The sequence below is a fragment of the Ipomoea triloba genome, chromosome 2 (genome assembly GCF_003576645.1).
Source record: "Ipomoea triloba cultivar NCNSP0323 chromosome 2, ASM357664v1".
Taxonomy (NCBI): Eukaryota; Viridiplantae; Streptophyta; class Magnoliopsida; order Solanales; family Convolvulaceae; genus Ipomoea; species Ipomoea triloba.
The window spans coordinates 3277773-3292513 of record NC_044917.1 but is presented as its reverse complement, the minus strand read 5'-3'; the positions used below and the strand labels follow the sequence as shown (position 1 = coordinate 3292513).

Here is a 14741-nt window from a genome sequence, read left to right as displayed (position 1 = left end):
CCAGCGCAACCTCAAATTCCTCAACAATTCAATATGCAACAGTTCATTACAAGGCAAGAGGAATTCATGAGGAGAAGTGATGAAATAAACTGGTATGTTGGTACATCTACGTATCAACAAAATCAAGCGGCGCTAGGCTTTACTCCTCATTTCCCACCACCACCACCATGGCTTCAGGATCCCCAGTACATTCCAGACTACTACAGGCCTCATTTCCCACCACCACCGGATGATGCAGATCAGCAGTGACACTTCAGGGATGTATCTCATAACCCCTCTTTTGATTTAATTTGCTACATTGGGGACAATGTACAATTTAAGTGTGGGGGAGGGTTTAGACTATTTCATTTTATGTTATTTCTTTTTCGTTTTGTCTTAGCTTTCTCTTGTTTTATGTTATTTCTTTTTCGTTTTGTCTTAGCTTTCTCTTGGTCTTTCTTGGATGACTCAAATTTTTGCTTGAATCACTTGTCGGCATAGTTATTATTACTCTCTCTTGTGGGTTTGTGGATCGTTTTGGTTGAACTTGCTTCATTCCCTTACCAATATCCTTGTTAATCACCCAATAAACTGAACTAATTTTCAATCCAGTGGTTAGTGTTGTGCTAGTGAATGATTATGTGGAACTCCGGTGTTGGTTGATGTTCTAGAACTTGCCTTAATACTCCTCAAGTGTAGTCTAATTCTTGCATGCTTAGAAATGATTTAGGCCATTTTTGTTTACCCCTAGCCTTTTAAACCTTTTCACCCGATGTGTTTTTATTATCCCTCGTGTCCCCTTGTGCCTTTTTATTTGTTTATTAAGTGCTAAGCACTTAAACCCCTCTTTGTGAATTGTTTTTCTTGTTAAACCCTCATTATTAAACCCTTAACCCTTGACCAAAAACATTTCCTTTCGCCCTTGAGAGAATGTAACTTTTATTCTTTGATATTCTTGTAGAAGAGAATTTTTGGAGCTTTTATCTTGAAAGTAATCCTATCTTTGAAAAGTTCAAGTGTGGGGGTCCTCTTCATCTTTTGTAATGTATTTTGTTAATTTGTTCTTATGAATTCAAAAAAAAAAAAATCAAAAAAAATCAAAAAAAAATCAAAAAAAACAAAAAAAAAACAAAAAAAAAATGAAAATTATAGCTTAGTTGTTTATTTTATTTTTCTTGTAGAGTTTGTAATTGACCCCCACTATTCCTTAGGATTGCTTCGTTTCGTCTTTGCATTATGCTCCTGGTTTTCATCAAACTCTTCTAGCTTTAAATGTGAATAATTGTGAACTTCTCTCCGTTTTGTGTATCTTCCATACCCCTTCTTTGTTAGCCCTTAACCTCTAGCCCCGTTATAAGCTCAATAAAGACCTACTTGATCTTTGCATGCATTTTTAGGTCTGTATTAGAGGAGTGTGAAAGGCAAGCTTTTGGGATGTTCTTCTCAATACCAAATTCTGCATAAACCTAACTGAGTAGGTGCACACACTGGGTTTGTCACTAACTAATAATTTTGGTGCTTGAATGTTGGCTTGGGAATGGATCTTGTTGGCTTTGTGGTATGACCGGAGGTACAAGAGAGAGTATGAAAATTTATGCCAGACTTGTGATTTATTTTCTTATTTTGCTTGAGGACAAGCAAGATCTTAAGTGTGGGGGAGTTTGATACACTCTCATTTGTACCTATTTTACTTGTGTTTTTATTTAGGTTTTATAATTAATTGTGTATTAAAATGTTATCTCCAATGCTTTTTCCTTGTTATTTTATTTAAAGTGGTATAATGCTTGGTTTGAGTGTCTTTGGTGTGTTTAGTGCTGCATTATAACCACTTGGGAGCAAAAAGGCAATGCAAAGGAATCAAAAGTGTTGAGAAGTCAAAATGGGACCGAAAGTACTGTTCACCGCAGATTCTCGACGCGTCGAGAATATCTCTCGACGCGTCGAGACCTTCCAGAGAGCAATAAAAATTTCGCCATTTTATTCTCGACGCGTCGAGAAACATTCTCGACGCGTCGAGAATCCTGCCCAGGACACTATTCATCCCAGAACAAAATTCCAGATTTGTCCCTGTTTTGGATCCCACTATTTAAGGCTTCATTTCTCCCCAAACCCTACCTGTTGGCTGCTGGTTTTTGTCAGAAAAAGGGGAAAGAGAACAAGGAAAAGAAGCTTCATCATCTCCAAAAGCCAAAGAAGAAATCATCACAACTTTTGGAAAGGAGATCAAAGAAAAGAGCTTGGAGGCATCATTTGGGAGAATATCTTCCTTTCTCTTTTCTATTTTGAACTTTATTGAATAATTGTTGGATCTATTTTAGCCATGTTAGGCTAAACTTCCTTTTGGGATTTTTGGGTATAAAAGTGTTTATGAACCTATGTGCCTAGTTCTTATTTTGTTTTAATGAAATATCTATTTGGGTTTATTGCTTGTGTTGCAATTGTGATTTATGTTATTGATACTTGTAATTAGATGCATATGATTGCTTGTACCCTTGCTAGATTTGTCTATGAATCAAAGAGCACCCACAATTGCACTTGACTATTGTACCTCGAGAGAGGACAATTTGGTTAAGGGATATATTGTGAATAGCTCACGAGAGTGAGTATTCCATTTGTGAATAGCCCACGAGAGTGGGTATTCCATTTATTGCTTAGTCCCGATCTTATATTGTGAATAGCTCACGAGAGTGAGTATTCCAATTACCGTATTTTGGGTTTGAGTTACGAGAGTAACCTTTCCCTTTTAGATGGCAATTTTCCACACTTGTTTAACCCAAATAATTATTTCACTTTAGATTGGCACTAGGTGATTAAACACTTTAACTCCCAAAAATCCCGCTTTTACCTCTTTGAATACAAAAACCCGTTTGCCTTATTTTAATTATCTTGTTTGCATATCCATAGATAATCATCCATTGTGAACGTAGGAATAGCTTCTTGCGAATATAATTAGTAACTAGTGCTTGATACCCCACTTCCCTGTGGTTCGATAACCCCGGAATACTCCGGGTATTTGTATGTGGTTTTATGCTACGACCAGCCTTAAAACTAGCAGACAACAGAAAAGTATGAAGTCGAGTGAACCATGCACGAGGAGCCTGCTTCAGGCCATACAAAGACCTCTGTAATAGACAGACATGATTGGGATATTGAGGATCAATATAGCCTGGAGGCTGACGCATATAAACAGTCTTAGTCAAGTTGCCATTCAGGAACGCATTGTGCACATCCAACTGCCGCAAAAACCAACCAGAAGAGAAAGCAAGAGATAGAAGTAGTCTGACCGTTGTTGGTTTAACCACCGGACTGAATGTATCAAAAAAATCTTGACCCGGAACCTGATTAAAAACCTTGTTAGTACGTAGATCCATACATCTATAGCCCCGAAACGACTCAGGATAACCCAGGAAGACACAAGGTGAAGACCGATAAGACATCTTATGGCGATTGTAGGGCCGTAAATAAGGATAACACAGACACCCAAACACACGCAGAAAAGAATAAGAAGGCTGAGATTTATGAACTAGGGTGTGAGGACTGGAATTGTGAAGTGTATAAGATGGCATTTTATTAATAAGAAACACTGCAGACTCAAAGGCAAAATGCCAGAAACGAGAGGGGACAGGCGCACGAGCCATCAGGGCCAGACCAATTTCAACCACATGCCTGTGCTTTCGTTCCACACGACCGTTTTGCTCGTGTGTATATGCACAAGATTGCCTGTGATTAATACCAAGCTGAATAAACACAGAATGTAATTTCTTATACTCAGCCCCTAAATCAGATTGAACGACCTTAATTTTACAATTGAAAGAACGTTCAACAAGACAACGAAAACGATCAAAGACAGAGTATATATCAGACTTTAACTTCATAGGATTGTACCAAGTAAAGCGAGAATAGTCATCAACAAATAGAACGAAATAGCGATAACCATCAGAAGAAAGTACAGGAGCAGGCCCCCAAATGTCTGTATAAACTAAATCAAGAACATTGGTACTAATAGACTCAACACGTGGCAATGGGAAACGCGCAGATTTACCCAACTGACACGCAGAACAAATATGACTAATAGATTTATTCGACTCACTAACAAAGCAAGACTGTAAGACTCGACTAAGAACCCGTTGATGCGGATGACCTAAACGATCGTGCCAAGTAGAGACCGAAGCACGCGCAGAGAGAAACGCAGAGGGAGAAACAGCAGGAATCGGCAAGGTATAGAGACCACCAGAACTATTGCCCCGTAAAAGAATGTCCTTGGTCTGAATATCCTTCACAACAAAAAATGAAGGGTGAAACTCAAAAAAGACTTTATTATCTGATGCAAACCGCTGAACAGATAATAGAGACGCAGAGAGATGAGGAACATGCAAAATATTAGATAAACTAAGAGACCTAGAGGGCGTAGAAACAGATGCATGACCAATATTACTAATAGGTAATTGCGTACCGTCACCGACACGAAGAGTGTCACCACCAGTATATTCATCGGAATTGGATAAAGCAGCTATATCAGGCGTGGCATGGTGTGTTGCACCTGTGTTTGGCAACCAAGTATGAGCAGAAACAGAATCACTTTGATGCACATAATTAGCCTGCGGGGAAACAACAGAGGGCAATTTATAACAAGCTAGTGCAGTATGTCCATAAGCCCAACAAATCTGACACTGCAAGGAAGATCCCCTGCCACGCCCTCGCCCACTGCCGTGCTGCTGCCGTCCGGAATTGCCGCCGCGCCAAGCCCCACCGCGACCAGAACCAGAACGGCCCGAACCAGAGCCGCCAACAGATCGCCCTCCTCCGCGACCGCCTCTACCGCGCTGCCGTCCGCCCTGAGTAGCAAAGGCCGCCGGTGCCGCACCCCCAGGCACGGCATAGTCGCCACCGGCTATGAAGTCGTGAGCACCCAGTAAGTCTGCAAGCTCAAGAAGAGTCACCGGCGTGCCACGAATCGCCAAGGAGGAAGTAACGCCCCGAAACTCGGATCGGAGACCACGGAAAACATAAAGATTCTGCTCCTCCAACGTGACCTTCCGACCGGCAAGAGCGAGGTCTTCAACGAGAAGCCGCGCACGCCCAAGATACTCAGCCACGGTGGAGTCGCCTTGCCGGAGCCCATGGAGTTGGCTGAGTAGATGAAGCTGCCGTGACTGGGAGGCGGAGGCGAGAGACTGCTCAATGGCATCCCATAGCTCCTTTGACGTCGAGCAGCCAACAACAATGGAGAGCACCTCTTCGGAAAGGGACGAAACGAGAAGAGAGAGCAGGGACTGATCACGACGGTTCCATGCAACGTACGCCGGGTTCGGCAGTGACGGCGCACCATCAGACGCCGGAGGTAGAAGCCGAGCCGGACAAGGACACGTACCGTCGACGAGATCAATCAGGTCGTGACCACGAAGAAACGGTAGAACTTGTGTACGCCAAAACAAAAAATTCCGATTATTGAGCTTAAGGCTGATATAATGATGAGTCGAAGAGAGAGACGATACGGGAGAAGACACCGTAGTACTCATAGCAACATTAGAAACGGTCCGTTCTGAGGAGTTCACAGAGCCGTCATTTGCAGCCATGGAGGAAAGAACCCTAGCGACTGATACCAGATGAGAGCTGTTATAATTGTATTAATGATGTCTAACCAAACTGTACATGTTACAAGAATATATATATATATATATATATATATATATATATATATATATATATATATATAAAAGTAGAGTCACAATTAGACCGAAACTAAGACTCATAGTATCACTCGAATATGTAGAGTCCAATAATGCTTTCGTATATATGAATGATTAGCAGATTCATGCAGTGACAGTTATTGCGATGCATTATATTAACGTTGTATTGTTAATGGTGTTATGTATATGCCATGATCAGATGTTCTGCAGTATCGGGGCCCCGTTTAGGCCTGGGGCTATTCTTGGAAGATTAGATGATGGTTTGATACTGGATAAGGTTCTTGAGGTTATCATTGGTGCCAATTGGCATGGGATTCATCAATATTTTCACCCCAAATTAAAAGAAAATCATCTTTCTAGTTGTAATCAATAATACCCCTTTATTCTGGTGTCTCTGTGTCGTGAACCTTAATTATTTAGATTGACTAAACAAATATAATATTGAGTTATACCCAAAACATATCATATCCTTTCATAATTTTGGATTGACAGAGATATTGTCTAAAGACTTAAATTGTGAGCCAACTACCCAAGTGATCAAACATAAATATGGTGTTCAGAAAAGATATTTAAAAAAAAATGATGTTTTTGAATTTTTTTTTTCGTTTTGAGTAATTAAGGAAATCACATTTAATGTACCTCAAAGTGTCCACTAAAATTAAAAACAGATAAATAAAATTAGGTTATTCATAAGTGACATGTTCAAATAAAAAAGATTAATATATTATTCTGATTTGGAAACATAAAAGGAGCGTGCAAGAAATCAAGAATTTTGGAAAAAGATACTATAAAGATTGAAAGCAGGCAGGCCATCACAATTCACATGGCTTATGATAAGACAAGGTCGATTAAAGATATTTTAGCAGACGAAAATTAAATAAATATAAATAGTGCGATTCCCACACTTTGCAATGCCATTTCTTTGTTCTCTCTCATCATCTGCTTTGCCTACTGCCAAACTTGTCGTTCTATGCTTCTACATAGTGATTAGTGTCTCTCTCTCTCTCTCTCTCTCTCTCTCTAATTTTCTGCTTTTCTTGTAGTCACGTTTTTAACCCCTGCGCTCAACAACCAGTCATCCCTTTCCCCTCTCCCCTCTCCCCTCTCCTTTCTTCTTCCCTACCTACACTCTTCACTCCCTCTCTGCTTCAGTCTCTGGGTTGGCTTCTATCATCTGGTTAGTTTCTGGGCATTTCATCCTTCTTCTTGGATTTGATTTTTCTGTACCCATTTTTTTTTTCTGTACCCATTTTTTGTTTGTTTGGTTTCTTTCTTGAATTTTTGATGCAAAGTGGGGGTGGTTCCTTTATTTCCTTACTTTATACACTACTTCTTAACTTTCTAGCTTGAATTGGTGTTTATTTTTTTATTATTTTTTCTGATTTTCAAGAGGATTTTTGTTCTGGGTTGGGGTATTGTTCATAAAGTTTGAGTCTTGCTGAAGAAAATTTGCAGTTATTAGAATCTTGTGAATATCATCATAAATTAAAGTCCCATTCCTTTATGATATCGATTTGCAGCAATTCTCCACAATGTTTTTATATTTCTGATTCTTTTGGTTTGCTTTAGATATTTTATCATTTTGTGGCCCCACTTCTAGCTAGTTATGTATAGTTGAAAGTTACATTGCCCTAACTGATACCCCTATTGGAATCATGAGAACAGATTGCTTTCTCACATTATCTGCTCCCAAGTGGTTCAATTGCTTGCTGGTTTCTGATACCCAAGCTTTGTTTTTAATTTGGTTTAGGATAGTTGCTATTATAATCTGATCTATGGATTAAGTTAGGCCAAATAAACTGGGGAAGAAGGATCTAGTTGTGACTCATGAATATATTCCATGGTTGGTTTCTTCTAAGCATTCTGGTTTTCCAAATGTAGGAGAAATGCCTGAAGGAATAACACCGGAGGGTCTCTTGAACAACATAATGGAATCGATTTCAGATGGTGTATCGAAGCACAAGTCTGGGTCATTCTTTGAAGAGGAAAAAACGAGCTCGGTCAGTGCTCAATTCAATAGGCTATTTGGGCGCCAGAAGCCAGTGCACCATTGTCTAGGGGGAGGCAAACGTAGGGAATTTTTCTACTAATTGTTTCGATATTTTTCCTAGTAATTGCGGTGAATTTGCTGTTCTGAATTTCGTTAACTGGAATGTAGCTGCTGATGTACTGCTTTGGAGAAACAAGAAAATCTCGGCCAGTGTTTTGGTCGGTGCTACACTCGTGTGGATGCTTTTTGAATGGCTCGACTATCATTTACTTACCCTCATATGCATTGCGTTGGTTCTGGGACTGCTCGTGCAATTCCTCTGGACACACACTTCGGGCATGATGTCCAGGTAAGCTAAATGCGCACTTCTTCTATTTGCTGCACTGACTCTCTACATTTACCAGCCACGAGCCTTCAATTGCAACAGGTCACCATCACAAGTCCCCCGTCTTGTTTTGCCTGAAGAAGTATTTGTCAACATAGCAACGACAATAGGCGCTGAAGTAAACCGTGCTTTGATCTCCCTTCAAGACCTCTCCTGTGGTGGGAGTGTGAAGCAGTTCCTCATTGTATGTTTGGAATAACGAATGAGTCCTCTTTATTCTCTTGCTTGCTTTTAACTTATAATACGTTTAATAGGCATTTGGCGTTATTTTCATTTTCACATAAACTGAACCTTGCTTATGGTCATATGTTCATCTAAATGTCTGTACATTTTGTGTCACTAAGATTCCTTTATGTAAGACATATGCCTTAAATTAGTTCACAAGCAAGTAAGGACAACTATGCTGATATTTTGGAACTGATTCTAGGTTGTTGGGAGTTTGTTTGCTGTTTCCGTCATTGGAAGCTGGTGCAACTTTCTGACTGTTCTGTACATCGGTAAGATTCTTATTATCTTTTGTCTGGCAAGAGATAGCGAAATCTTGAAATGAACAAATAGAATTTATCAGATAATTTGGCCTGGTTTGTTCAGTTCAGCAATCAACTTTGTACATTACTTTCTAAAACGTGCATTTTTATGTGCCATGAAAATGACCTTAGGTTTTGTTGCTGCCCACACGCTCCCCGTGCTTTATGAACGATACGAAGATGAAGTCGACAACTTTGCATATAATGCCTTTGATCAGCTGCAGCACCAGTTTAGGAGGCTGGATTCTGGTGTCCTCAGCAAAATCCCGAAAGGGGGGAAGCTCAAGGGAAAGAAGTTCGAGTAGATTTCTATGAAAGCGCTATATATATATATATATATGGCTGTATTGAATTATTAATGTATTGGAAATTGGAAATTAAACTTGCATTAAGCAAGCATTAACATTTTCTGTTTGTATATTGTTGCTATTCTCCTAATGAGTACCAACATAATTTACTGAAATTTAGTGAAATGCGAGTTTCAGTATCTCTATTTCTCTGTGGAAAATGTATCATGTTCAAGGTTTCAAAGTAAATACATAGCATACTACGTTGCTAGTTGCTACATTCTATCATCGCCCTCAGAATGAAGTTTGTATTATCTATTCAGCAGGCTACCGATAAGCTACAGATCTGTGAAAGATTGCAGGCATTATAATTTGCACTTACTGGCAAAATAATCGCATCCTTCATAGACTTCCAAACCTTGCTGGTCGAGTTCATCTTTTTTGAAGCACGCACAACGCTTGCTCATTTTGCCTGTTATAGCTATTTCTACAGGTCGTTGAACCAGTCTTGGATAACCATCGTCGCACCAAACCTGAAAGAATAATTTGAAGCAATGTTTAGTACAGGGGCAATCTCGGTTAAGCTGGTCCAACTGTTGACTTGGTAATTACAAGTTTAAATCCTAGTAGGAGTGGCCTATTAGCCTCTTGGCTTGAGCTGATCAGCTATGGGCAAACTAGATTGGTTTTACCTCGTGGTTCTTTGCCAGCTAGGGTCACAAGGTACATACTCAGATTTACTTCTTGGCTTTCAAAGCTCTTGAAGTGTGCAATGTTTTCGGTACTCAAAGTAGAGGATCGGTACAAACAAGATGAACAACGCTTTTTGGCTTCAAAGTTATACCTCAGAACCCTCGTCTTGACTCCACCTAGAATTACAGCTGGGAATCTTTGCCTCTTCATTCTTTTGTTTCTCGAGCAGCTGTGCGCCTCTAGCAGCCTTGGCTTCGGCTCCTTTTAAATACTTGGTAGAGTTGCCATCACTGTCATAGTAGCGGCCAACTAGTTTCCCAACAAATCTGAAATTCAAGAAATCTATTTAGTACTACCACTTTTCATCTGCTATGAAATCGAAGCCAAATGGAGTGTTCAAAGTGGAATGTAAAGAAAGCCAGACGACTTCCCTTATAAATCCTTAAAAATTTACTCCTATTCTTGATATAGCATTCTGAAAGACTCACGTATATGTTCTGAAGTAGAAATCCCGCCAATCAACAATGCTTTTAACCTAAAACATAAACCCATATAAGCATAAGCTTTTAAAATTATCAACCGCGTGTATTTGTAAGCATTAGCTGGAATTTTACAATCTCAAAGTAGAATTTTGTAGGAACTAAGAGGGCATCAAAGTCAAGCACATGAGAAATGATCAAAGACAGATATGACATAATACTATTGATAAACAGGACATGGAAACTGATTTAATATGGCAACAATAAAATAAGAACATACAAACATAACAGACACCAAACTACCTCAGTGCTGGATAAATCACGCAATGAGTCAGTAAGTCCATCTCCTGCATTAACATGACACAAAATACTTATAGAGATGCAAAGATTATAAACGACACCTGATTGCCAACAAATCATTTAGAATCATACGATGCATACGGTAGAATCTTTAATATTTCCCATAGTCCTCTAAACCAGATAATAAAATTCATTCATACAGTTCCTTATATAATGAGACCGCTCTTCCACTTTGTACTGGCAGAAGAGTAAATAGATAGAAAGCAAAGAGCTGAATAGAACTTTTATTTGTCTCTAGTACCGTTGATTAAATAGATGTTTTCTTATCTATTCACTCTCCTCTTAGCAATACGTTTTAGAAAATTTAAGTATACTGTGATTTGCTTGCTTATACATGCCCAGTATACCTCATCCTCAAGCAATTATTAAGTTGACTTTGATGGGAATATTTATGCATGGTTGAATACTTGAATAACTACATATACAATAAACCGAGGCTGAAATAAAGCCATAGAACTATTTATGGCTTTATGCAATAGTGGATAAGAAATAAGGCTGAGATTAGCAGACAGAATGCAGCCAATAAAAAACAAAAACGCAGAAGAATACACCGATCAAAGGAAAAACAGAGAACGAAAAAACTAGCATTACCGGTAAAGTTTCCCGAAACAAATGCACGAGAAGCATCTCTATAAGCATTAGGAAAAAAAAAATAAAAACAAGTCATGTTAGTCTACCAAAAGTAAGGAGCCTAATCAATACCATATTAGATCAACAATATACTGCATGAAATCAAGAGCAATCTCTTTGGTACTACTATCATTCTACATTAGCTAAAAAAAGAGAACATAAAAACCATAACTTGAACACATGATATTGGAGCATAACTTAGCAGAAAGCACAAAACTTCAGAAACAATAACTACAAAGATTAAAGGAAAACAGCAACAGCAGAACTGAATTTCTACAATCAAAAGCCAAGTAAATAAAAAATTTGGAAGGGATAACAGACCTTCCTGCGAAATGATTGTAACCACCCCCTGCACCATAGTGACTCTTTCCTTTGGTTACATCAAATACTGACCTGTTTATTTCAATCCACTCAAAATCGTTTCTTTTAAAGCAAAAATGCCATAACATTGCAGTAGAGAGCGAGAGAGAGAGAGACTCAGAGAGTACCCAATAATGCCAAGAAGAATGGGCAAGTTAGGGTCTGAACCATTGTAAAGAGCTAGCTCCTCCGGAGTGAATAATCTCTAAAATTCAAATTAAAATAATAAAAAGCCAAGAAATTTCAGAAATCCTCCCTTTTTCTTTGAAGGAAAACAATAAAAATAAAAACTTTAGCTCATTTACCATAAAACGCACACACAATTACACATGAAACTGAAGGACTTACAGGTGTAGATGGCGGAGATTGTGACTTAAGATGGAAGAATTTGAATAGAAGAAAAGAGAGAAGAAGAACTGAGAGAGGAAGAGAGAGCGCAGACCAGCGCATTCCTTGATTTTCCTTCGTTTTAAGTTTGATCATCCTCAGATCGCAGAATCGCGCAGTCAACAAACTTTCAGCTCTTCATATGCTTAGCTTCTTAGATGCCTCATTTTCAAATCATTTCATTTTTAGTATTAATTTATATTAATTATTGTAAAATTGAAACATTTTGTATAAATATATATAAATTCTTTTTTTTTTTTTAGAAAATTAAGTTAAATATATTTCAATATAAATTGAAACACGTCAGATTATTTTCTCCAATTCAACTATTGGTTAGATATTACAATAATGTAATGTTACCTAACCCTAGTCATGTTGATCGGTCAATTGACTGAATAACTATAAGATTCAAGTTTGATTCTATGTGAGAATTATCTACTGATATTTAGTGGGCATTCGAAATTGGTATACCTTCACGTGGTTTAGACAATCAAATGACCTCTGATTAGTTATTGACATCTTATGTTAGTTTATCACCTTGTAGTTTGAACAACCAAATGATGTCAAGTTAGTTATGTATCGTTTAAGATGATTTACTTGTAATTTGGACAACCAAATAGCCTCCAATAAACTATGGACATCATAAATTGGTTTACATCATTGTGATTTTGGAAACGGTATGTAGCCTAAACGCTTAGATTGTTATTTAATAATTTATAGATAATTAATAAATTAAAAGTTTTGAATATTTAGTTATTGATAATATTATATAATAATTTTAAAGATTACAGTTTGGTATACTTTTGAGTTATAGTTATAAAAGTTACAGGTTTTATGGTTAGTTGGAGCAGTTTATTGTGCTCTTGACTTGAGTTAAGACAACTTAAATTAATTTATTTTCTTATGATTATTTGACAGTTAGAATCAGAAGATAAGATTTACGTGTACACATCCTCAAATAAAAATAGTAACTTCTTTCAAAAAAATAAAAATAAAAATAGCAACTCCCTATTAGTTTTTTGTTGTTTAAATATGAGTTAATTCCAGCAATGGTCCTTCGACTATATTGATCTTCCAAAATTAGTCATTGACTTTTAATTTGGACAATTTAGGTCCCTTGACTTTCAAATTTTTTCCAATGTTGGTCATTTCGTAAAATTTTGGTTAAATTGAGGTCAAATGAATGGGTAAAATTGTCCGTTCATCTGTTTAGTGTATTATTACTCGTATTTCTCCTGTCCTATACACTGTGTATATATGAATATAATCTCAGTCGAAGTCTCAATCGAAGTCATATAATCTCTGTCGATGTCTCTTCGATTGGTATTATATTCATATATATAGCGTATAGGACAGGAGGAATACGAGTATACAAGTGAACGGACAATTTTACCCCTTTATTTGACCTCAACTTAACCAAAATTTGACGAAAGGACCAACATTGGAAAAAATTTGAAAGTCAAGGGACCTAAATTGTCAAAATTAAAAGTCGGAGACTAATTTTAAAAAATCAACATAGTCGGAGGACAATTGATGGAATTAATTCTTTAAATATGGAGCAAACTACCTATCCACCATGCCTACGTGTATTATCGGTTTTCCCCCAATTGATTTTTGTTGAAGATTTCCCAGTTTCCCCAGTCCCACTGCAGAATCGTGTGGAAGAATTCTTCAACACACCGTCGTTTGCTCCGGTTCCGGCAGTGCAGGACTTTATTATCTGCAGCAGCGTAGGGGAGCGCCTGACTGAGATACTCAATAACCAGTAAGTTAAGTTTCTTCCATCACTCAGCACTCTTCAGTTCCGAGAATGTAATTTATGTTTCTAGAAGCGCGGTTCACCGGTAGCGGTGGACCTAAGAGCAAATAGGAACGGAAAATGGCGAGCGAACTGAGTTAGGTCTTCATCGAGTAACCTATGGAAAGCATGGATAGAGATTAGAGAGATAATTTGGTTATAATTTGACATGAATATGAACTTCATAAGTGTAGGTCATTTCACTTTGATTGATTGCTAAAGCGTGTGTGTCCATATAGAGCCAATCTTTTCAGGAAATATGCTTACTGTCTTTTCTTTTTAATTTTGGTTCTTTGGTGATGATTTTCGAATTCAAGCGCGTAAATGTCTCCCTGTGAAGTTAGAATGTTAGATATGCTCACCTTTGACAATTGACATGCCATGACTTACCCTAGTTGGACGCATTAATGTGTTTACAAGAAATTAGGAGTGGATTTTATTTTCAGAACCTTACTTGAGTTTCTATAACTGTATTTTTACTTATTAGGCAGTCTTGGATATTGTGTGCTGTTCTTCTCTCAGATGGCGTTGCAAGAGAGTCTGAATAGGTTTCAAAAGCAGCAGGAGAAGTGCCAGTCTACCCTTACCAGTATTGCAGCTAAAGCTGGATCTTCAAAGGCAACTCCTCCCAGGGCTGCATCGTCAACTGCTTCTGCAAATGCGAAGTCTCCTGCTCCTCCAGTCAAATTCTCTAATGATACGGAAAGACTTCAACACATAAACAGCATAAGGAAAGGTCCTGTAGGAGCTCAGATGAAACGTGTGATAGACCTGCTGCTGGATGTATGTATCCTGCTTTCTTCAGCTGTTTCAAGTCTTTAACTAATTTTAAACATTTTTTGTTGGCTTATTTCATTGATATTTGATGCCTGCTGCTAACCTTCTGATGTACTTATCATTTTTTGTTCTATACATCATCAAAATATTTCTTTATGGAAGGAATAGAAGAAATTATACGTTAAGGAAAACGAAATGAAAATTGTGCCGAGGACTGGCGAAGTTTGTAATTTAGAGAGTTTCTCCTGCATTTTCTTGTTTAAGTGCTTCAGTGTTGTGTATGTGTGGCACACAAATTTCTCAAAGGTTTTATATTGGGTTTGTGCTATGAGTTTTTCATGAGATATTTATATCCTATTTCTGATATGTGGGGGGGGGGGGGGGGGGGGGGGGTATGGG

The 14741-nt window shown here is 38.0% G+C and overlaps 3 protein-coding genes across 6 annotated transcripts in view; 2 read left to right on the top strand and 1 right to left on the bottom strand.

Moving 5' to 3' along the window:
- The first annotated feature begins 6535 nt into the window (after positions 1 to 6535).
- On the top strand, positions 6536 to 9034 carry LOC116010346 (reticulon-like protein B8). Its single transcript, XM_031249707.1, has 6 exons — positions 6536 to 6846; positions 7551 to 7739; positions 7828 to 8008; positions 8087 to 8228; positions 8472 to 8541; positions 8704 to 9034. Exons 2-6 carry the CDS (start codon positions 7556 to 7558, stop codon positions 8874 to 8876), a joined length of 750 nt encoding a protein of 249 aa, XP_031105567.1. The 5' UTR covers positions 6536 to 6846; positions 7551 to 7555; the 3' UTR covers positions 8877 to 9034.
- Positions 9035 to 11926, bottom strand: LOC116010345 (membrane-associated progesterone-binding protein 4). Its single transcript, XM_031249706.1, has 8 exons — positions 11729 to 11926; positions 11509 to 11585; positions 11342 to 11413; positions 10982 to 11019; positions 10334 to 10377; positions 10040 to 10086; positions 9703 to 9877; positions 9035 to 9391 (listed from the first exon to the last, which is right to left on the bottom strand). The coding sequence occupies exons 1-8, from the start codon at positions 11861 to 11863 to the stop codon at positions 9224 to 9226; spliced, it is 756 nt and encodes a 251-aa protein (XP_031105566.1). The 5' UTR covers positions 11864 to 11926; the 3' UTR covers positions 9035 to 9223.
- A 1431-nt stretch (positions 11927 to 13357) lies between these two features.
- LOC116011232 overlaps positions 13358 to 14741 on the top strand; it is a 4393-nt gene continuing 3009 nt past the window's right edge. The window contains exons 1-2 of one of the 4 annotated variants that reach the window (XM_031250768.1): positions 13358 to 13532; positions 14088 to 14348. In XM_031250768.1, coding sequence (XP_031106628.1) covers positions 14088 to 14348 — 261 coding nt within the window. In that variant the 5' untranslated portion in view covers positions 13358 to 13532. Of the gene's footprint in view, positions 13538 to 14052; positions 14349 to 14741 lie in introns of all 4 variants that reach the window. The other 3 variants (XM_031250770.1, XM_031250769.1, XM_031250771.1) reach the window with 3 other exon arrangements.

Coding starts and splice junctions, on each gene's coding strand:
- LOC116010346 (XM_031249707.1), top strand. CDS start 7,556: ATGCCTGAAGGAATAACACCGGAGGGTCTCTTGAACAACATAATGGAA. Junction 7,740..7,827: donor TTGTCTAGGGGGAGGCAAAC/GTAGGGAATTTT, acceptor ACTGGAATGTAG/CTGCTGATGTACTGCTTTGG. Junction 8,229..8,471: donor GTGTGAAGCAGTTCCTCATT/GTATGTTTGGAA, acceptor AACTGATTCTAG/GTTGTTGGGAGTTTGTTTGC.
- LOC116010345 (XM_031249706.1), bottom strand. CDS start 11,863: ATGATCAAACTTAAAACGAAGGAAAATCAAGGAATGCGCTGGTCTGCG. Junction 10,378..10,981: donor TGTTTCGGGAAACTTTACCG/GTAATGCTAGTT, acceptor ATGTTAATGCAG/GAGATGGACTTACTGACTCA. Junction 9,392..9,702: donor GTCAAGACGAGGGTTCTGAG/GTATAACTTTGA, acceptor TTATTCTTTCAG/GTTTGGTGCGACGATGGTTA.